Source organism: Pangasianodon hypophthalmus, chromosome 20 (assembly GCF_027358585.1).
Source record: "Pangasianodon hypophthalmus isolate fPanHyp1 chromosome 20, fPanHyp1.pri, whole genome shotgun sequence".
In the NCBI taxonomy this organism is placed as follows: Eukaryota; Metazoa; Chordata; class Actinopteri; order Siluriformes; family Pangasiidae; genus Pangasianodon; species Pangasianodon hypophthalmus.
In genome coordinates, this window is record NC_069729.1 from 4,093,194 (window position 1) to 4,118,101 (window position 24,908).

The following is a 24,908-nucleotide window of genomic DNA, read 5'->3' on the forward strand; positions in this document are numbered from 1 at the left end:
GATAAGAACGCTAGCAGTTCAACTTGCATGACTGCCACTTAAAAGCATCGATCTGTGAGAACTGTGAAGAGAATATCACAAGCTAGTTCGTAGAAGAAACAAAAATCTAGTGTCTATTTCAACAAAGTGAAGTTTTTTTTGCTAATGCTAATGAAACTTCCAGGAAACAGATAAAAATTTAGTTCTATTATACTTTGGAACTAATCCTATTAGAGTTCCTATTGGATTCTTAGTGACATTTTCTTATAAAGGTCAAAGGTCCTATAAAGGCAACTAATTATTTCAAAATTTTTAGTTTGAAGTTAATCGAGTTGTTGTTACTGAGAAACCACAAAGTCACAGCATTATATCCAACCATTACAAAACACTGATACTGGAGACTCCTTCTATAAATGCTAAATAAACATCTCCTTAGAGAAAATGCCATCGTATCAATAACTACACACATTCTTTAATCCATTTATGTGGAACATCTACAAACAAATCCCTGTGTAAGTTGTTACTATAGTTACTATAGAAAGGATACTGTATTAGAACGAGTGCATTAGCTCTTCTAGAAAATAACCTGTTCACTTCAATCTGTCAATCTTCTCCATTTTATTCTATTGTTCATGTGCAGAAATTCTCTTCTCTTCTCTCCTTTCTTCTTCTCTTCTCTTCTCTCATTTCCTCTTCTATCATTTCCTCTTCTCTTCTCTTCTCTTCTCTTCTATAATTTCCTCTTCTCTTCTCTCATTTTTTTCTCTCTTTTCTTCTTTTCAAAATAGAAACAACTGGAAAAGGAAACAAAACAAATCACATTAAGGCATTTTCCCCCCTATGTAGTTAAATGAAACAGCAATTGTCTGTAATATTTTACTACATTTTTTCTGCTTGGCTTAATTGAAGTTTTGTGAAATGTTGCAAAAAAAACCAAACAAACAAAAAAAAAAATGATTTAATGTCAGCTTTTAGTCACATTTCTTCAACAAGCCTAACCAATATGAATAAAGAGATGAAAATCTTTCTTATTTAAATCTGTCGTCTATACAGCACATGATAGAAAACTCGTTTCGTGTGATTGATTTCTATTCCGTTGTTTTTGGATGTTTACTGTGGAGATTAGCTGAGACAGAATTATGATAAGAAGCTTAATAAGTTAATAAGCCTCATGCTCAGTGTTGGGCTCCGGATCCACCGTCACCGTGACCAGGATCAAGCGCTTAATGAAGACGAATGAAATCAGCCGTCTGTTCTGATTTTGTCGCCCTTATTAGGAGGTGATGGAAAAATCAGGGAGACGAAAATGTTTACACCAGTCACGATGTATATATGCATCATTACATTCATTGCGAAATGTCAATTTGATGAAAATGCTGACAGCAAAATTCGCAAATATTGTAAACACATTGCTGGCATTAAGCATATGCAGAAAAGAACTGTTGAAAAGATCTGCACAGCTGGTCTGAGCATTCTTTTGTGTGAGTGTGTGTGTGTGTGTGTGTGTGTGCACGCATCGTAAAAATCACACTTGCATTATTAGCCCACGAGCTCAGAGCAATAAAACTGCAGCAGTAAACAGTTGGACATGTTGGTGTCATTTATTGGAAAGCCCACAGCAGACATTCTTCTAATGCACACGGTTCTAACAGGAATAACGTCTCAGAACACAGTTACAGCCAGAAACCCTGAGAAACATGACTTCTTGGGATTGAAAATCAAGATATCTTTTGATTTGACTTGGTGTGATTCACTGATATGGATTATTTTATGCTGAAAATGTATAAATTTCTATATATTTTCAGAAACCGGGACTCAATAAAGCATTTAAACTATTTATATATGTAGATATTTTTTATACCACATTACTGTTGAATTCTCAATTTTGATTTGTCAGAAGGTGTTGATTAATTTTCTGTCATATCAGCAGCTAGGTTATCATATACATAATGGCGGATAATCTACTAAAACACATTAAGAGATAAGAAACAAGGTGTAATCACTGATATGATGAAGTTTACTTATATTTGGAAGGAGTCTCCAGTGTCAGTGGTTCGTAACAGCTTTTACTTCATAATGGGAAAGTCTTCAGGACAGAGGGCTCTACAGTTTTTCGGTAACATGACAAGCTTCATTTTTTTTGTCTTATTGTCTGTACTTCAAAAGAGAGAGAAAAAAAGAGAGCTGGTGAAGGAATGACTGTTATAACCACTATAACATAAGTGGAAGGAGGAAATAATTCACCAGGAACACCAGGAAGTGAAAAATTTTTATTATACTGCTTTTACATGCTTTTTTAATGCTATAAAAAATCAAGTAAATTAAGCTAGCTTAGCTCAGGCTAAGAGCTAGGGATGAAGAAATTGGAGGCAGGGAATGGAGAAAGCAGAGCTGGTCTTCTTTTTATTATCAGACACTTTTCAGAGCTATGCACATGAAACAAAACCACTGAAATAAAATCAATCTCTGTGTACCTGTATTCAGCTCAATTTCAGCTCAGGTCAGATCAGATACGATTGATTCTGTCTTTCTCTGGTATATAGCAGCATACTGAGGAGATACAGCACATAAATAGACTGCGGTATAGACAATCACTCATTACCCGCTCGTTCTCTACGACTCCCTTTCCAGTTTATGCCCCCTGCTGCCACAGTAACTTACCCAATTCATGCATTCTTCTAAACAGTACTAAACACTTTACTAGTAGCTTCTGAACCCCAGAATGTGTGTATTGTGTCAAAGACACTGGCTTCCATTTTTTGATCCACATAGCAACAGTAACCAAGCGTAGGCGTGGCTTCTGAATATCTAAATTTTGATCTTCTATGAAATATTTCAATGTTGCAGTGGTTACTTGTGTTGCTCTGTGACAGCCGTGTGTATTTGTTTTGCTAGTGCTTAGCGCATCTGTTTGTGTTGCCGCGTGTTCATTCACACTTTACGTTATTCACAGCGACAAGCGGCACACGCTCTCACACACACTTTCTCTCTCTCTCACATACACACACGCGACAAAGGCTGTGTGTCTCAGAGCTGTGCCAGTCAGGAACCGCCTACCGCTTGCTTTCTATTTCTCATCTCACACGCACACACACACACACACACACACACACACACACACACTGAGGCTCTAATTAGTATAATTACTGCCACAGTCTTTCATCCCCCTCCCTCTCTCCCTCTTACACACGCACATAAAAAGCACAGACACACACACACACACACACACACACCTACCCACACACACAGCTCTGTAATACTTTATTTGTGAGATATTTCCTTCAACTTGTGTTTTTATGTAGCTAAATAATGTTATGCTATTCCAAAGCCTTAACCTTAAGCTCGACCAAAAAAAATTGTTTTGTTTCTTAGTTTTTCAACTTAATGTCCCCACAATGTGAAACACTTGTCATGTTATCATAGGGACGCTGATAAGAGGAAAACACACACACACACACACACACAAACTAGGACCAGGAGAGTGTAATTACTGTAATTGCTGCTGGGGTGTCTGCTTTTGCTTAGCAGAATTGTTAATGATAATGCCGTATTTAGGTAAGGCAGGCTTCTGTGTTTCTCCTCACCCACCTGATTCACCTCGGCAGCTAATAAAGAATTCACTATATTTGTAAACAAAATATTAAAAACAGAATTGGAGAATAATAATAATACAGAAAACTAGAAAAGGACCTCATGGTTCAGTTGCATTTACATTGTAGTCCTTGATGCACATTTCTGATGTTATTACAATTTTGTACGTAAGACCTGATCCACATGCTATTCCCGTGTTTACGTCAATCCACTATGTTGTAATAATGTTCTTCAGCTGAAAGAAAACAGCAACTTTTTGCTAGTAACATCATGGTTGAGCAAGACCAGATCACGTTTGTACAGTTTCTTCCAGAGATTGTCAAAACATTACGCAATTTTAATGAGGAGATAAAAGAAGAAGAAAAGACTCGCTCCACGTGATGTACCACATCATCGCCATCAACTTTGATCATGCAACAGTAATGTGGTCGAGCCCTCAAGTTGACACCTTGGATGATGTTGAGTGTGTGGAAAATGTTCACATGAATAGGAAAATGTTTACCTTTTTGTGCAACCACAATACAGTGTTTCCTCAGGCACTCCCTCTGCCTAAATGTGTTGTGCTGGCATAGTGGTAGCTTGCGACATTTATTCTATTGTTGTATAACAATTTTGGCAACTTCTGGATTAACAGAAAAATCAGTAGATTAGATCACATTAGATTAGATGTAACCTAATAACCACATCAGATATGCTTCGGATTTAGAACCTCATTTAAATGTGGCTCATTTTTGATGTGACAAAATCCAGTCCGAGCTTTTGGCATGTACACAACAACGTAGCAGAAGTCAGAGAAAAAAATCTGAATTGGTTGGCAATGTAAATGTAGCCTTAGTAAACATTGTTGTGTCTAGCATTGGCTAGGAACATTGGATGCAAAGTTATTTGTACCCTTAAGAAATTACCAGAAAAAAATAATGACCAGAATAAGCAAAGCACTAAAGATAGATAAGATAAGATAAGATAAGTAGCTAGTGGTAGCTATTTGAGTATTACGTAGCCATGCTAACAATGCTACAGAAAATTCCAGCTTGGACTGTCCAAGCTGGTGAGTTATTTTACAGCTTTCTTTTTCCTTCGCTAAACTGATTAATAAATGTTGGAAATTTTCTAATGATGCTAATAAACACCTTGTCTGTAATGTAGCATTAGGAGCTAAGCATTTCAAACAGATATAAATCCACTCGCTCAAACCCTGTGCATTCAGGACAAACAATGCTGCACATATGAGATCTCCATCACTCTGTGAGCAGAATAATGCTGAGCTCACAGTCGTGGCAGGTTCAGGATAGAGAGTGGCGTGACACCAGTTCACCCTGACCCACGCTGCACTTCGGGCTTCTCCAAACCCAGGCTGAGAGAGAGTGAGTCAGTGGACATTTGCAGCTGACTCACACAATAATAGGGAGTTTTGGTAAATGAGTTGTGAGTGGATCTCTGTCTGAACACCGTGTTATTTTTTTCTGCTCTGGCACAGTTGTAGTCTGATGTCTAAGGCTAATTACAAGCTCAAGAGTTTGAAAAAATATGACATGATATGATATGACATTTCCCTGCCTCTTACATTACCTATCTGTCTGTCTGTCTGTCTGTCTGTCTTTTTGTCTGTTAGGTTATCTGTATGTCTTTTAGGTAATCTGCCTGCCTGTCTGTATCTGTGTCTGTCTGTTTGCCTGTTTGTTAATCTGTCTACCTGTTTGTCTGTTAGGTTGTCTATCTATCTATCTATCTATCTATCTATCTGTTTGTCTGTCTGTTTATCTGTCTATCTGTCTGTCTATCTTAAATGAACTTCCTGATCAAGAACTGAGCAGAACCTTGCTTAACAAATAGAAATAAAAAGCATAGCAACTATTTTATTTATCCTAAATATGTATTTTCGTGCATGCCACTACCCTGAAACTGTTGATTAGAGTTGCTTTTTGTTAAAGTGAACATCTAAACTATGATAAAATATAACCTTTTAAACCCAACATGATGTATGAAATATGTAAGAACCATATGGGGTCTCTATATGTGCGTGTTTGTGTGCGTATGCATGTGGGTGTAAAAGCAAAAAGAGAATTAAATGAATGTAGGCGTGCATACAATAGCAGCATGTCAGTGTTTCATACTTTATAGCTTGGGGACAGAGAGAGGGAGAGAGAGAGAGAGAGAGAGAGAGAAGGTTAAAGGCTCGGTGGATATATACAGATATGAGTCGAAAGTGAGTTTTGTGTTTGAAGGCCGTTCATTTTACAGACAAATAAATATTATGTGAAAACTGTTTACAGGAAAAAAAAAATCATATAAAAGTAAAAAAAGGAAGAAATAATTGTAATTTAATTTTTAAATTTTATTTAATATTTTTTTGTAGAAGTTTTAATACAAATTTAATACAACTTAATAACAAATTAACACAACAAATAATACATTTAATTCATTTAAATTAAATATCTTACTTTTAAATGTGCATTTTTCTATATTAAACTGTATTTATAGTGTTGTAACCATTATAAAAGGTTAAGGAATTTCCGTAATATATTAAAAAATAAATAAAAATTGTAATACATTTTTTAAAAAAATGTTTAAAAAATTATAATATTAATGTCTCCCTCAGAGCAAATTAGAATTTCACTAGATTTAACAAACTCATGATTCCCCCAGATGTGTATGTACAGATGTTCACTGTGTGTGACTCACTGGCACACATGATGCAGTGTCATTATGGCCCCTTCAGTACAGCATCTGTGAAAAGCCATTAGAATCATCCAGAGAGTAAAAGATACACACACACACACACACACACACACACACATGTATCTTGAGTGTGTACATGCACACTTACAACCACACACATACACACAATGCACACCTGCATGAACATGCTCATACATGGTCGCATTACGTATATGCACAACACACACACACACACACACACACACACACACACACACAAAGGCTCCCATTGCGCTGTCAGCAGGCGGAATTGTAAGCTTCACTCTGGATTCTTTCTTTATGGATGGCAGCTTTTACAATCCTGTCAACCATCAACTCCCCACATACAATATAACAAAGCAGTAAGAGAGAGAGAGAGAGAGACAGACAGAGTGAGAGAGAGAGAGAGAGAGAGAGACAGAGACACTGAGAGACTGACAGAGAGAGAGAATGCACATAGCACATAGCTATTTTATTATACAGGACTGCTCACTGATGCAGTTCCTAGAGAATTTAATTCCAGCTTTAAAGTGCCATGCATAAGTATTCACCCCCTTGAACTTTTCCATTCCCAACTCAATGCTCCCACCACCATGCTTCACATGGTGTTCTCCTGATGATGAGCAGTGCTCCATACTCCCTACTGATTTGTTATGCATATTTAAATGTAACATGCTCTAGTTGCTTCATAACTCTTCTTAACACTCTGTCGAGGGAAAATGAAGACGCTAGCTAGCCTCCAATAATGCCTTTCCATGGAACAAGAAAGAACTCTTGGCAGATAGCCTTACTGTCTGTGAAAGAACGTTATGCTGAACATTTGGAGCGTATGCTTATATTTATATTTATATTTAATATTTACAGTATACTTTATGTCTGAACGATGTGTTTATATTAAAATATTGTGATGTGCTTAGTGATTCTGGTGCTAATTTGTCAGTTGATATTGTGTTTTCATTATTCCTATGAGACGTTATATGTTGCTATGACATTGCTAGCACAGTTACAGTGGCGTTTAATAGGGGAAAAAAATCAGCAGTCTTATACATAAGGTGTAACAGTCAGGTCTTGCTGTTAGCTCCTAAAAAAAACAAAAGAGCACCATTCTCACTCACCATTTTCCAGCAACAATGGGAAATCTAGTGTAGACTAGTGGAGCATGAACTAGCATGAATGTTTAAGCTTTGGAAGCTGATCTGTTTGATGAGAAACTGAGAGAGCTGGAAAGACTAAAGCACTAAAGCTCCGCTGCATCGCTCTCTTTAGGTAGAGATGAAGCAAGGGCTAAATCCACAATAACAGCAGATAGTCAAACGGCATTGTGGGTGATGTAGGATATAAACTTTGATGCCACTGAAGATCATGTGATAATTCTAAAGATTATTATACATGCCGTTTGGGGTGACGTTTTCCTTTGATGTAATGCTGGTATGAGAGATATGGAATGGTGAGAGAGGCAATTTCTCCTCCTCAGGCTCTCTGGTTACTGATGAGGCCATGCTCTCACCAGCCATCTCCAGTCTCCCCAACCCACGCACACACACACACACACACACACACACAGACCCACATTTGCACATTGTACGCCTCCTTCTCCTGTGCATAAAAGCACTGTATTTTATCTCGACCTGACCTCACTTAATGAGTCGAATCCTCCGTAGAGTGCATTATTTCAATTTTCTGTCTAAGTTAAGCCAAAATACGCACAGTGCATTAACAGAACTCGTCTAAACTTCTTTTTTAATTAAGCGTTTTATCTTGATTGAATTTTGCAGAGAGTAAACAATCCATTTATACAACTGGAAAGTAATGAATGTGGAGTACTGGAGTCAACAAGATGAGTTTGTAAAAAGGTGAATCAGGAGGTGCAGTTAGAGACCTTCAGCAAGAGAACGGACAGATTTTCTCTTCCACCGGTGTGTATAGTGCCCTAACTGTGTGTTATGCAAGGAATAAAACAATCTCAGGAATCCTCATGGAATGTAGAATTTTATTCTACTGGAGATAGTGTCACTCTTCATCTGCGAATCATTTCGACCTCCATCAGTGCTCTTTCTCTCTCTCTCTCTCTCTCTCTCTTTCTCTCGCTCTGTGGTGAACGAGAGAGAAAAATAATTCCCCAGATGTCTCTGCGCTCACCTGTCAAACAAAACCGAGTGTAATGCTTCACAGAGCGTGAAGATGTCCAAGGAGGATACAGGAAGAGAGACAGAACTTTACAGTGAAGATTAATTAAAAAAAGACCTTTGTAAGAAGAATAACACTGAGAGGAGCAAGTTAGGATAAAGTGAATTCTTCAAAAATAAATGTAACAATCTTATACAATGTTTATACATCTATTTTTTTTAAAAGGAGGAAATCCTCTTTCTTAAGGCGAACACGTAATGAGCGACAGGTATTTTATAGCAAAGACATGTTCTGATGAACTGCACTCAATATGACGGATGCACTTTTTTTTTTTTTATAAACAGCACTCATTAGGAAGGAAACTCAGAGTTGAGTAGTGTTTTGTAAGGAGGATGATTTGTAAGGAGGAAGTGTGTATGAATAGAACCCTGTGATGAAAAGCACTTTGGATGAAGGATTAGTGATAGAGAAAGTGCCGTTTTTAGGAAAGATACACCAGCAATAAGCACTTTGTAGAGAAATTATGTTAAGAGAAAGTGCACTTTGTAGGGAGGATACACTATAAGGAGGAGCACTTTGAAGGGAGGATACATTATGAGGACAACACTTTGTAGGGAGGATACTTTATGAGGACAAGCACATTGTAGGGAGGATACATTTTGAGGTAAAGCACTTTTTAGGGAGGATACTTTATGAGGACAAGCACTTTGTAGGGAGGATACTTTATGAGGACAAGCACATTGTAGGGAGGATACATTATGAGGTAAAGCACTTTGTAGGGAGGATACATTATGAGGACAAGCACTTTGTAGGGAGGATACATTATGAGGTAAAGCACTTTGTAGGGAGGATACTTTATGAGGACAAGCACATTGTAGGGAGGATACATTATGAGGTAAAGCACTTTGTAGGGAGGATACATTATGAGGTAAAGCACTTTGTAGGGAGGATACATTATGAGGTAAAGCACTTTGTAGGGAGGATACATTATGAGGTAAAGCACTTTGTAGGGAGGATACATTATGAGGTAAAGCACTTTGTAGGGAGGATATACATTGCAATATGGAGAAAATCTCTTTTTTTTAACTACATGTATAGTATAAGCTAGAAGTGTGTAGGGAATAAGGGGTATAAAGAAGTGCACTTTGCAGTCAGTATACAGTACATTTACAGCAACAGCACTTTGCAGGCTTTATATGGAGAAAAAAAACAGAGCACTTATTCATGAGTACACTCTCTCATCTCTCACCAGCGCTCTCCATGAAATTAAAGTTTTATGGGATTAGAAATGGATCGTGTGACGAAAAATTGCTCCTGAATACGGAGATATTTATAACAGAGCAAAAAACAGCAGGAGGAACTAAATCACTCACATTTGCCCTGAAACTCTCTTCAAGAATAGACCGGCCAGAAGAGACACTAAAATAGACGCACACACACACACACCCCCACACACATCCTCAGTTAGGGTGTCATTCACTTTCCACTAGAGCGCGTAGCACAAAAACCATACTAAAAAAATACAAAGTATTTCAGATCCTTGCTTTCAGTAATAAGATGTACTGCTATATCTAGTCTAGATCACTTGTCGCATTATTATTATGTATTATAGAGTTAAAAATTGATTGGTGGAAACGGTTTTTATAACCTTTTAGAGGTTTACAGAGAAGATAAACTAGGAAGGACACTTATTAGACACTTATTACAATGAGGAATGGCACTGTGTAGAGAGGCTTCATTAAGAGGGAACAGTCTGAAAAGTAGAGAAGAAACACTTTGTAAATAAAGATATAAATATATCTTGGAGATACAGTTGACTTGCACAAAGAGCTCGTATCTCCTAAGATAATAAGATCAAGACCTCGTCAATACTTTTGCACTTTTGCCTCGTCGTGTATTTACATGCGTCTCTCATGAAACATCATTTAACTGCTGCAGATTTTGAACTATTTTCTACAACAGTGCTGTGGAATTCTCGATTCTGATTGGTCAGAAGGTGTGGATCTATAGTAGGTCCGGCTGCAAGGTTTATATTAATGCACTCATTCTAATACGCTGTTGTTTCTATAGTAACAGAATATTCACAGAGCTTTGTATGGATGTGTCACGTATAAAAAAGTATCATTCCAAGTCTCATTTCTTAATTAATAAAAAATATGTAATTAATAGACATTATGTAATTGTTGGCAAATTGATATGATATACAGAATGAGGAATAAAACACTTCGGAATGGAAATAGTAACTCTGCGTCACATCAGGCTGCATCACTGATTATTTTCCAACAAGAGCATGTCCTTAAGTGTTTTATGAAGATTGTACTGTATTGTACTTGTGATTTTTTTTATCTCATAATGCTGATGTAAAACAGACAAGAGGATTTTTTTTCACCTTATATTACAAGTTATGAGTCTGCCTTTACTAACTTAAATTTCATAAAGCCTTGAGACTCGCAGGTAATTAGGTGGTCCATTTACATGCGAGTTGTACTACGATGACCATATGATAATTACGTAATTTGCATGCACGCTGTTAGTCACAGTGACCATAATCAGGAGTTCGCTTCAAATATATGGTTTTTAGTCATAAATTTATAGGTTCGATATTTGCCTTAGACATTTTGTTGCCATTAAATCAACGTGATCGAAACATTTTTTCTCATTTGTGCGCACCCCATGAAGAACAGACGCCTAATTAACCGCAGCTCCAAAATCAGAACTTTGTCATTCATTAAACGCTACACAACAGCTTTGCTACTGCTACAACAATACAGCAAAGAGATTTTGAATGGTGTCTGAGATTTCTTCCTCATTCTCTCCTCCAACATTACTGAGGATTTAGTCGCCGGGTTTGCTGTACCGGCTTGGCTTCTGTCATGTGGCCACTGTGCAAGAGTGTGTGTGCGTGTGTGTGTGTGTGTGTGTGTGTGTGTGTGTGATAGTAAATTACTATCCATGAGTTGTCTGTTTCTATAGTAACCGCAAGGCCAGGCAGGTGTGAGGTAGATCTCAGGGTGAATGAGTCTTTATGTGTGTGTGTGTGTGTGTGTGTGTATATGTGTGCTGGGGGGGGCTTTACTATCAGCTGATGTTAAGACTGGAAAGCAAAGCTGATTTGTGTTGGGAATAATGAGGCTCACCGTATTTAAATCAGACATATTGCTTTTCCTTTCCTGAGTAGAAACCAGTAACAGTGCAGCGTTTGACAGAGAGACAGAGAGACAGAGAGAGGGAAAGACAGAATCATTATGGTTATTTATTCCACTCTGAATTTCTCATCCGGAGGCAATAAAATTCACTGAGCTGCTTCCTGAGCCACACATACTTAGCACTGTGATGGAAAGGGCTTTGAATGGAGTCGAGGAATTATTTAAGGATAAGGTAGATATTCCAGGTAGCTGGCCATTGCGTATTAAAGTAATACTCCAACATTTTTCAGCCTAATGTCTATCTACTGCATCTGTAGTCTATTTTTGGTTTCAACGGACAAAAAATTTTGATATGTTTTCCTTTGCTGAGAAAACCCCCCAGAAAAACTGATTTATAAAGGAAGTCTGAGGGCAGCTGTTGACAGGAAAGAGGATGAGAAAGAGGCTGAGACTAGCGGTGTCAGGCTATCGTTAGGACCTAGCCTCCATTTTAAAAATACTTTTAAAATCTAGATAATTTTTCAATCATTTTTTAATCTTCATAATGTAGATATATTTGAAATGTGCGTGAATGTAGTTAGCAAACTAGCTTGTTGTGGAGAAGGTACATCTTTTGCTGTATTGATAACTAGCTAACATCAGCTAGCTAGTTTGCAACAAAGCAAATGCTTTCACCAAAGCATTACAATGCAGTAGTCTTACTATTACTATGTGATTATGTAAGTAAATGTCAGATTAAAACTACAAAACTGTTCATAACTCACTTCTTGCACAAATATTTGATGGAAACACACCGTCACGTGGTCGCAGCTAGTCACGTCTAGTCGAGACTGGTAATCAGACGTTAACGTTAATCAAAGTTTATTCACGTTAAAGCAAAAATAAATAAGAATTCAAAGTTATACTATATGGATACCACAAGACCTTCAAGACAGCCAACACAACTACCCTTAGAATCCACAACTACCTTTAGATTTGCATTATAATCAAGTTTCAAGCCAATGAGCTTTCTTTTGTTTCTCAATACAAGGAATTCGTATATAAACAAATTCTTTTCTGTTGTCATCACACACACATTTCAGATTCAGTAGATAGAGATTAGTTTGAAAAACACTGGAGTTGCCCTTTAAATTTCCAAAGAAAGCACAGAGAACAGAGGTTAAAAAAAAAAAGAATAAATTATAGTCCCTGAAGGATTTTTTGACACTCATCACTATCTAGCTATTTCAAAAATGACCCATATTGCGTTCCTCCCTGTTGAGTTGATGGTGGATGACAGCCTCAATGCCACCGCCCTGCTGGTCCTTAATGCATGGGGTCGAGGCTTCCTGAGGAGCTCACTACGATGGAAAGCTAGAGAGGGAAGAGATTTAATTGCTGTGGTCACCACATTAGTGACTTATCTTTTTATAGTCATTACACAAGTCAGCATGAGAGTAATGGACCTAATGCAACAGCCGGGCAACCATCTGAGGAGACGCAGCCCAAGGGAAGACAATAGAGAGAGACAGAGAGAGTTCGATTTTGGTGAAATTTTTTGTGTATTTGCGTGTTTGCAAGCAGATATTCTGAGGAGAGACTATCCATATGTATTCACACAGCTTTGAAAGAGATGACCAGATGGTAAGGGAGGTGGACGTACCCATGCTTGTTAACGCACACTGGCATATCAAAGGCCTATTGTTTATTGGTCCTGCATTACAAAGGATTCTCGAGATACAATGTTGTCTGTCATTAAACCAGGTGCTGAATTAAAACAAATGGATTCAGATAGGTTAGTGTGTGTGTGAGTGAGTGTGCACGCTAAGCACTGAATCATTATGATGTACCAGACAACTCAAATGTTGGTATGATTCACTGGATAAATAAAGAAAACTAAAGTTTTCAGTCAGAATTTTTCTTTACAAAAAAAAAAAAAAAAGGTCAAAATCTCACCTAAAAGAACTGTATACACTGTATGTGTATACGTGCTGTGTCATTGTGGTTGTTGCTGAAGTTTCTACTCTCAGTGGCTTGAGTGTGATTCTAGCCATTAATATTTTTTCCCCTTGGTGTATTTCTAACTGTGGTCTAGGTCTTACATCTTCCACCTACTAATTAAAGCATTTGAAGAAGCTTTAATTGGTCTTAACTCAGCCGTGATACAATATTTCTCACTATTGCTTCATAAAATAGGCCTGTTTTGATATTTTATTTAAGTTGTTGGTTTCATGATTACATTTAATGATGAGTCAGAGATTTTTAAACAGAGGGCTAACATGATATTATATAATTTTCTGCTTAATTCAAGTGCTGATGATTAGAGAAAACCTGTTTGACATCTGAATTTTTTTGGTCTACTAGTGATACATGGTTAAAATAAGCTACCGGTTTAGTATCATACAATCTGCATGGCCAATCCTTTTTCCATCACGGGTAAGTCTTTAGTGCAAAGGGCTTTGCGCTTTCCTGATTTTTCCTCTCGCATGTACGTGAAAAGGAAAAGGCTGGTGAGGGAACGACAGTTTATACAGTAGCTGTTATAACATAAGTGATAATAAGAACGTGTTTTGTGAATATTTCACAACATTAAATGTAACTGTAAATGGTTAAAACGTATGACAAGTCATACTCCTTTTTTTGTGTCAGGCTGCATCACACCACCTCATTGTTGATGATTTTTTTCTATAACAGCACACGCCCCCCAGTGATTTATTCCTTACATACTGAATGTGTGCGAATTAAGTATTCAGTACCGGATAAGCGTACACACCATGAGCCCATCATTAAGATTTTATTCTGCATTTTTCACTTAAGCTTAACGCAACCCTGTAGGATTATAATTACATCCATTCTGCTTTTGCTGCACACTACCCTGGCTTATGTTTCCCAAAAGCTTTGCAGCATAATGACCACCATTATGCAGTAGACATTTTTCAGATTTAGATTTCCTCTACCATGTAACGATGACTGTAACTCTGTTAAGCATTCAGAAGTGCAACCCAGAGCCCACACCGAGCGTGCAGCACTACATAAGCGTATGAGTCAGCAAGAGTGCGAGAGAGAAAAAAGGAGAAGAAATAGTGGCCTTAGTCTGGCACAGTCTCTCAAAGTGGGATGCAAAGGTCAAAATATCATCCTAATTTGATTTTGAATTTGTTTACTTCATCCTAGAGTGTGCCTTTGGGACTTGCTTGGAGTGTGTATTTTCTAAATGCCTCCTCGCATGTTGACCCTTCAGTGCACTTTTAATTAATTCTAATCTGAAATCCGCTAAAGTCTCTCATTCCACATACTCTTTTGACCTTGATTATTCACCAAGCTTCTCAGAGGAAGGATGATTGATCCAGAGTCAGTTCATCATCTATGAAAACTGTTTCTTTTAACAGTTAGGACACTTGGAGAAAACTAACCCTAGACCAGTGGGTGTCTCCTCACATGGGGCGCCAGGTTCTTAACCTGAAAAACTCATTTTCCCCTTTTAAACAGAGCAAGCAGTGCTCTAGGCAGAGAGAAGAGGGCAGCATGAAATGTGTAATTACTAATTTTCTTGACTCTATTATTAGGTTTTAGACAAGGTCAGTTCTCAGCATGTTAATAATTTGCACGTTTCAAATGTTCAAAAAGCAGAAAGGTACTTCTGCAGGTTTTAATGCTCCCCCTTGGCCTCGGTTTGGGAAGAGAGAGAAGGAAAAAATGTGTTACATTACAATAATTAAGGTCAGGGCTAAAGGAGGATTAATGTAAGTGTATCAAAAGTATATCACTCATAATTCAATTAAAAAAATCATATGACTTTAGCTTTTGGTACAAAGTCAATTTTAAGTCATTTTGAAGTCATTTTTATTTGTCATTGCGAGTGTAATATATTCTCTTCTCTTCTCTTCTCTTCAGATCAGCAAACAGCAGCTTCAGGTAGTAAAGGATCGCTTCCAGGCCTTCCTGAATGGAGAGACACAGATTGTGGCAGATGAGGCATTCATCAATGCTGTCCAGAGCTATTACGAGGTGAGGAGGTTACAAACACATAATAGTACACACCTTGTAAAGGGATATCCAGACTGACTCAATGCTCATTACTCTCATATGGTGGGGGTGGGGGGGTAATGGATGAAGTGTGAGTTAGGTATTAACGCTCAACAAAAGAGTTCAGGATTTGTCTCTCTATATTTGAATAAATCACATCCAAACTGGAACAGCAGTGACCATGGATCTTTCAGCCAGCAAACAAATCCAAGATACTTGAAGGCAATTTTATTTTTGCACAAATTCCATATTCCCATCATCTACTTCCATGACATCTGTTGTAAGATTCTTCTGTATAGATGACAAAAGATGGAAAAGATACCCAGGCCTTACATAGAATTACAGAGTTTTACAAAATATTACATCATCCAAATTGTACTCAGTAACAGGTGGGCTACAGTCAGTAACCGGGTCCAGTCAGTACAGAATCTTATACTGTAATAATCAACATCCCACTATCTGATAACTCTGGTTATTTAAGTAATGACCCACTCAAGGTGCATTTCCTTCTGAAAGACTTTTTCCTTGATACTTTTACCTCTGGCTTTCTCATTAGGGACCTACACTGCAACCTAAAGTTGCTTGGTGACAGTGTCTTTTGTGTAACGCATTACAGAAATATTTTCAATAGTTTCATTGAAATAAACACCTACAAAGGAACCTGTGTGGTAGTTTTACCAGATAAACTTGCTACTTGGTGTACAACCATCTAAAATAAGACGTAAATTATTCTTTTTCATCAAAGAGTCAGCACTGTGTCAAAAGCAAGAGCATGTGAAGTGGGTAAAGGTGATTTTTTCAGGTTAATCAGCTTAATCCTGGTGGCAATTTAGACTGATGAGGACAAATGAAATGGGCAAGTGTTCAGGTTCAGACAAAGGCAGCAATTCAATTAATGGTCTCTTTCAGGATTTATATAACTGTTTTAACTGACCTTCATCTGTTTAACCAGAGAATAGAATAGAATAGAGAGAGAGAGAGAGAGAGAGAGAGAGAGAGAGAAATGGGGTATAGAAAATATTGAGAAAAAGAAAACACTTCCTTATGGAATGTTATAGTTCCTGTAAAGTTTGGGATAGAATAAAAAAAAAATTACTTTGTATAGAGGCAAGTAAAGTGACCTTTAATTGCTACATTATATTTGACTACTTTCAGTGTCTGCACTTGCACATTTTACTTTTACACTCCTTGTCTCTTTTACATTATTAAGTTAGGAACAAGAAGTGTTTGAAAATGCAGGAATTATTAAATATGACACTGTACTCAGATATTACATGTTAGTCTTATGTCCTTACCACACATCTGAGAACACGAGGGAACTTAAAAGCTCTGATGCAGAGAGAGTTCAAGAACAAAGAAAGTGATGGAGGGCAAAAGGATGAATAAGGGATGAATGTCAAACCCAGAGGTGCAGAATAAAGAACATCCATTCATCTTTGTCTGTTTTAACACTGAGGTTAGATCTCCTGCTATGTGTTTTGGCGAGTAGCACAACAAGCTGTGAGCCAGAGCCCAGGTGGGCACATCATTAACCCGTAATACCCATGCTGAGAAATGGCCCCGCTTGGAGCTAGACATGGACAAAGAGGTTCGGATTGAAGGGAAACACTACAATCAGCAACCTAGTGATTGAAGTGAATTTCAAAAGTGGAAAACCTACTGCAATAAAGATACAGCTTCTCGTGCAGCAACAATTCCCATACCTGTTCTCTCTAAGAAATGTTTTTCTCCTTTCAGAATTGGTTGTTTCCTGTGTATTGTGAAAAATGATTATAATAAATCTGAGGTGGGAATTGAGACAGAGCAAAAATAATCAATGTTTCTGACAGCAGAAACACCTTGTTCACAGCTTAGCATTTCTACCAAACAAAAAAGGCAAACTGTGCCCAGCCACCCAAATCAAGTTTGCAACCAAGTCTTCTGGTTTAATACAAAACTGACTCTAACACAAAATTACTATCAATATTATCAGGTGTTTCTGAAGAGTGACCGCGTTTCCCGCATGGTCCAGAGTGGCGGCTGCTCGGCTAATGATTCACGCGAGGTCTTTAAGAAACACATCGAGAAGCGTGTGCGAAGCTTACCCGAGATCGATGGCCTGAGCAAGGAGACGGTGCTTAGCTCCTGGATGGCTAAGTTCGACACTATCTACCGTGGCGAAGAGGATCCCCGGAAGCACCAGCAGCGCATCACGGCCAGCGCTGCCTCCGAGCTCATCCTCAGCAAGGACCAGCTGTATGAAATGTTCCAACAGATCCTTGGCATCAAGAAATTTGAGCATCAGCTGCTCTACAATGCCTGCCAGGTAAGACAGATGGAAACTGCTACAATCTGGCTGGGAATGGTTTTTGGTTCTTGGTTTTTCCAAACCAGTTATATTCATGTTATTTTAAAATATACACCAAGTAATGTGAATTTGAAGATCATTGTACAGTGGTGGATACAATAAATGAAAATGAACTAGGTCCAGATGCTGAGTGGAGGTTCATAGTCTAGAACTCTGTTTAGAGCTGTCATGTATCTGGCCTGGATCCTGATAAGACTTTAACCACATGCATTTACACATTCTCTGAAGAATCTCTTGCTTCTTGTTTCCAGTTCTGCAATGCATGGTTACTGTATCAAAAATTCTGATTTTGCATGGAGATCTTGAATTTTGGCAACTGGCATGCTATTTTGTACTGTTTAGTACAATAAGCATGGTAGGAAACGGTAGTAACAAAATGCTAATACAATCCACAGATCAGGTTCATCACCAAAGATCTGGCTAAAGTACATCTCCAATCCCGTTGACATTTCTTGCATCTTGAGAGAGGGTTGAGGATCCATGTGCTGTAGGTTCATTAGGCGACAATCTAACACACAGTCCAAAAGTCAAGGTCGTGTGGAGGGCAATGGACAAGTATGAATACAATCTGCAAAATCCAAAGAGTAGTCGAAGAACGAGGCAAGGGTCAAAACACACAAGAGGCAATCAATACATATTCAAGAGTTGGCAAGACTTCACAATGATTGTTAGTTTGAGTCCACTTTTATGTATATATTGTGTGAACAGGAAGTACATGTTAAATGTTGCAGTACACAGGGAGGTGGACCTCTGCTGGCAGGAAGGTGTAAGGTCTCAGGCTGATGTGCCAATATCCAGATAGAGATTTTCTGCATAAAATGCAGGCATAATTGAACTCAGAATGCATTTACACCCAGAACTCTCTTCAACATCAAACCTTTCATGGTCCTTGGCTAAAAAATGGCAATTTTTCGTGCAGCAGGCATCAAATATTATGAGGTGAGTTGCATATTCTACATGATACAGTAATCGGAAAGGCTGTAGTCATAATGCATTGATAAGTCCAAAACCAGGACGAGCTGGAATTGAGGCAAAACTGAGTCTTAAGCGGAACAAGGCCAAGTCTAGATCAAATCCAAATGAATGCAAGAATGAGTCAAGATGGAGACCAAAAACCATCAAATCCTTTTCAAGGCTAAGCCTTTACTTCAACTTGTTGGCTCCATTTGTGCATTGTGCCAGTGATTAGGCTTTGTTCTCTAGAAGAATGACTAGACTTCTTGTCAAACTTTGTGCAGGCGAAAAAAAACAAAACAGCAACATTACTGTGAACAAGTGAACTTTTTTTTTTTTTTTTTTTACAAACTGTCAGTCGAGACAAAAAACATTTTTAGCATTTAGAGACTAATAGCCAAGACTGAGACAAGTCCAAGTACCAATGCTGATAAGTACAGGGCAAGTTCAAGTCTATACAGAAAAATCTTGAGCCCAGATCACTACAGCCCTTGTAATGAGATTATAACTTGCATTTGACTACTTGTGGGTCAGAACTTATCAGGTTACAATCCAGGTAGGAGATTCATGAAATGACCAGGTGTAAACAGGGTCTCAGATTCATAACAATTAGATTTACATGCATTTACTTGCATTTATGTTTCACCTGACGCCTTCATCCAAAGAAATTTACATTTGAGCAGTTGAGGTTTAATGCTTTGTTCAAAGACCCAACAGTCATAGCTTGACGGTGCAGGAATTGGAACTGCGATCAGAAGCCAAAAGCTTCAACCATCTAGCAACAATTGCTTAGGGTTTATGTGGATAATCCATATCAAGCTGTCTGCAAGGTCTCTTTATGTTACAGGATTTCATTTATTTCATCAGTATTGAACCAGATTGCAGAGTTCTTATGAACTATTTTCATACCCAGTTTGTGGAATGACCAGTTAGACCAGTTCAATGAAGTACAGCTAAAGGTGAGATGTGTTGTGTTTGTAGTTGGATATGATGAGCATGAAAGTGAAATTCTCAGAAAGTCATTGAACCATTTCAAGCAAACTGATAACAAAGACCAGTACCTATGAGCTTCCTTCAGCCCTTATTGGTTATTCACTAATTTTGAAGTCTTCTTGCATCATTTGTACACAATAAGCTAGTTCTTAGGAAGAGCTTTGTGTCATGAAGAGATTTATTGTTTTGAAAGTGTTAGTAATCCAGATGCCCACTGCTTCAATCAACCGTTTGGATGAACAATCGTGAAGGATGTTTGCTGGAAATGCAGAATGTCATTTTTAGAAGGAAATTCAACTGACATAAATCAGAGATGTAGATACCTGCATACCGGTTCAGATCAGTGAATGTTGGCAGCGAGCCAAGTGCAGCAGATGATAGGAGTGGGTAGTGAGCGCAGAACATAATAATACAAGGAGAAATTATAGGAGAGAGTTAGTGAATTATAGGAGTGAAGTTTTAGTCCACCTGTTTTTTTTGGAGCATATCATTAGAGAGATGATACAATAATGAGTGAAGCAAACTCTCTGTGTTCTGGTCTCTCTATGTCTGTGTTGGTGCCATGATGCTCTTTTCATTATCATCCTGTTGCTTCCATTTAGAGTATTTGCATAATTGTAGGTGATGGAAAAGAAGAATGAGTTGCATTTCATTTTGGAAATCGGAAATATAGCAAAAGAGAGAGTGAAAGAAGTAAGAAAAACGGTGGGTGAAATGTATGAATAAATACTCAAAAGCTACTGAATGATCAAAATAAAGATCTTGATTTAATAAAACAAACAAACAAACAAAAAAAAAACACTGTTTTGTGCTGTTATAGGAAGATAATCCACAACAGGGTGGTGTGATACGGCCAGACATGAAGTGGAGCGTTTTCTTCTTGGCAGCAATTTGGCGACAGTTATTTTAATTTTTAATTTATTAACAAACAGCATATCATGCTGTTTTACAATTAAATATAATGTTGTTGAACATCCACGAGATAAGTTAGTTCCTGTTATCGCTTACGTTATAGCAGCTGTATACAGTCGCTCCCTCACCAGCCTCTGACTGTTAGAAAATGCTTGCACTGGAGACTCCTTCCAATAGTCTTAAATAAATGTCTCCTTACAGAAAACCACACCATATCACAATTATAACATCCACTATAAAAGTCCCTGTGTAAGTTGTTACTATGGAAATGATAACGTTTTAGAGCGAGCTCATTAATATATGTACCTGTATATACCTTTGATTTGTCTTGCAGCCGGAACTACTATCAATGCTGCTGTTAGAAAATAAATTAACCAACACCTCCTGACCAATCGAGAATTCAACAGCTGTGCTCCTGTGCTGCTCTTGTTTTGCTCGTGTCTATGTTTAGAGTGGGTCCAGAGAGATCAAGTTCGTTTAGCAGATTTCGTATGTCACGCTCCCTATCACACTGCTCCATCCATGTTACTACAAAAATAGCAAAAACTGGGTGAAAGCAGTAAAAAAACCTAACTTACAGTGTGTCACAATATGTTTGCAATACATCTGTGTCATTGCACGGAAATAGTGGGCAGGTAATTGTACCAATTTAATGTGTCAATCATAATAACACACACCCACATCTCAGGAAGGAGCGATAATGTGATGCATACTGTTGTTCAGACATTAATTCAGTAATCAATATGCATCACATTTCTGCCTTCCTATTGGCTGGGAGCAGGATGACCGGCGCACGTGCCATACATGCGACAGCATCTTAATTAGCCGTGAATACAACCCCTCTCCTCTATTTGGATGGTAATAACCCAGTCGCCATGGCAACAGAAGAGCGGTGGGCTGAGCGTCAGATCAACACGAGTGAAATCAGGCGTATTTAATGTACACACACACACACACACACACACACACACACACACACAGTATGCATATGTGCATGAATATATGTATACACTTAGAGTACACACCTCATCAAACACACACACGCACACACTCAAAGTATGTATCCACACACAAATACATATACACATATAGTACACACTTCAAAGAAACACATATACACATAATGTACACACTTATAGAATGTATAGGCACAGACATATACATATACACACAACGCACACACACAGTATGTGTAGAACTGCACGTGCACACACAGATACATATACACATGGAGTACACACCTCAAACAAACATACACACACACACCCTTACAGTATGCGTATGATGCACACACATACAGTATACATATACACATACAGTGTGTGTATTCACATGCGTACATACACACATAGAGTACACACCTCAAACAAACATACACACACACACACACCCCCTTACAGTATGCGTATGATGCACACACATACAGTATACATATACACATACAGTGTGTGTATTCACATGCGTACATACACACATAGAGTACTCACCCCAAACATATGCACACACACACACACACACACACACACACACACACACACACATACATATACACATGGAGTACACACCTCAAACAAACATACACACACACACACACACCCTTACAGTATGCGTATGATGCACACACATACAGTATACATATACACATACAGTGTGTGTATTCACATGCGTACATACACACATAGAGTACTCACCCCAAACATATGCGCACACACACACACACACACACACACACACACACACACATACATATACACATGGAGTACACACCTCAAACAAACATACACACACACACACACACCCTTACAGTATGCATATGATGCACACACATACAGTATACATATACACATACAGTGTGTGTATTCACATGCGTACATACACACATAGAGTACTCACCCCAAACATATGCGCACACACACACACACACACACATACATATACACATGGAGTACACACCTCAAACAAACATACACACACACACACACACACCCTTACAGTATGCGTATGATGCACACACATACAGTATACATATACACATACAGTGTGTGTATTCACATGCGTACATACACACACAGAGTACTCACCCCAAACATATGCACACACACACAGACACACACACACACATACATATACACATGGAGTACACACCTCAAACAAACATACACACACACACACCCTTACAGTATGCGTATGATGCACACACATACAGTATACATATACACATACAGTGTGTGTATTCACATGCGTACATACACACAGAGTACTCACCCCAAACATATGCACACACACACACACACACACACACACACTCATACAGTACATATACATATGGAGTACACACCTCAAACAAACATACACACACACACCCTTACAGTATGCGTATGATGCACACACATACAGTATACATATACACATACAGTGTGTGTATTCACATGCGTACATACACACAGAGTACTCACCCCAAACACATGCACACACACACACACAGAGTTTCTGTGTTTTCTTCTGTTTCTTTTCCCTCAACTCTTTTGCATCCTTCACTCATAGTCTCTGTAATTTTCACTGAGTGTGTGTTACACACGTGTTTGTTGGTGTCCCAGAGCGCTCACATGCTAAACAGCATTCAGCGGGCCTTCGCTGTCTCCCAGATGGAGGGAGTCTAATCTGATATATCGACTGTTTCCTGAGGGTGTGTTGGGATGTTAGCTGTGCACTAGCTTCTGACTGACAGGTAATTAAAACCGAGGCAGAAAGCGCTAGAAAACACTTCAGCCCGGTGATGCTGACAAACAGCGAGCTTGTGATTCATTTCCTGCCTTGTGGCTCTGATAAAAACACCATCAAATAGAACAAGTGGTATCGGTGACTCTCCTGTTTATGAGATCATCACTCACATGAAATAGCTGTCCTCGGCATTTATTTATTCATCACGGTAAACGTGAATGATGCATATTGTGGCGCATGTAGTGCTTTGTGGAAGTGTCTATCGTTAAAAGCGCCATACAAATAAAATTGAATTGAAGTTTACCATACATCTCTGTTCCCAGCTTCTCTTGCTAGATATGTCAAGCTCTTCATCATGAACATCTCTAACTTGGGCACTTTCCAGGTTGCATCTCTGCCAGAATGATGCTTGGACCCCTGCTTATTTCTTCCTTACACCAAAAAACAACCCTTAATTTTTGTTTCAAGACAAATTACATTGCTCTGGATCACCCTTCACATCCATATTATAAGAAATATGCTCCAATGCCTTACTTCTATAACACGTTACCTGAAGATAGTGCACATAATGGTCATACATAACACTCGACATAAACATACATAATAATTTATAAAGGCTTAATGTATGCATACAATCCTGATCAGCTACAAAGTGGCGCTCTATAATGCAAGTCAACCTGGAAAATGTCATAAGAAAAATCTAGGTGTTATGACAATTAAAAGTCAGTTCTCGTGGCGCTCTATAACGCAAGTGAACCTGGAAAATGCCGTAACACAAACATTATGTAAACTAGAGGTCAGTTCTTGTAGTGCACTTTAAAGCAAGTCAATCTGGAAAATGTAGCATAAATTCAGGTGTTATGTGAACTAAAATGCAGCTCTCGTGGCGCTCTATAATGCAAGTGAACCTGGAAAATGTCGTAACACACTCATATGTAACAAAAACCAGACGTTATGATAACTGAAAGTCAGTTCTCATGCTGCTCTATAACATCATATGTCAGGTCTGGAAATCTAGGAGAAAACCAGTCTTTATGACGGCTGATGAAGGTTGTATTAGGCCTTAATAAATGGTTATGTAGTTTTATGCAGTGTTATGTATGACCATTATGAACACTATCTTTGGTTAAGGTGTTACAGGAACATGATTTGAGTCCCAGTTTTGGACAGTGTCTCAGTGAGTGATTTTTAATGATAATTTTTATATATTTTTTTCTCATTCAAGATCAAAAGTCTTTTATCTTACCTTCTACAAAGAAAGCAAGCTTGTTAGGTGGCTCTGATCATGAGCAGACAGCTGGAACATCAGAACAGCTGAGCACAGAAGGAGGGATGTGTGGCTGTGTGCCTTTCGTTTTTATTTTACTCTGTGTGTGTGTGTGTGTGTGTGTGTGTGAGCAAGCACATGTTAGAAGGCACACAGGAGCAGGGCGTTT

General features: G+C 38.3%; 1 protein-coding gene across 9 annotated transcripts in view; it reads left to right on the plus strand.

The window, feature by feature from the left end:
* cadpsa (Ca2+-dependent activator protein for secretion a) overlaps positions 1–24,908 on the plus strand; it is a 128,943-nt gene that overhangs the window by 15,100 nt on the left and 88,935 nt on the right. For all 9 annotated transcript variants that reach the window (XM_053227190.1, XM_053227192.1, XM_053227186.1 and 6 more), the window contains 2 exons: positions 15,414–15,527; positions 17,518–17,850. In XM_053227190.1, the coding sequence (XP_053083165.1) occupies positions 15,414–15,527; positions 17,518–17,850 (447 nt within the window). The remainder of the gene's footprint in view (positions 1–15,413; positions 15,528–17,517; positions 17,851–24,908) is intronic.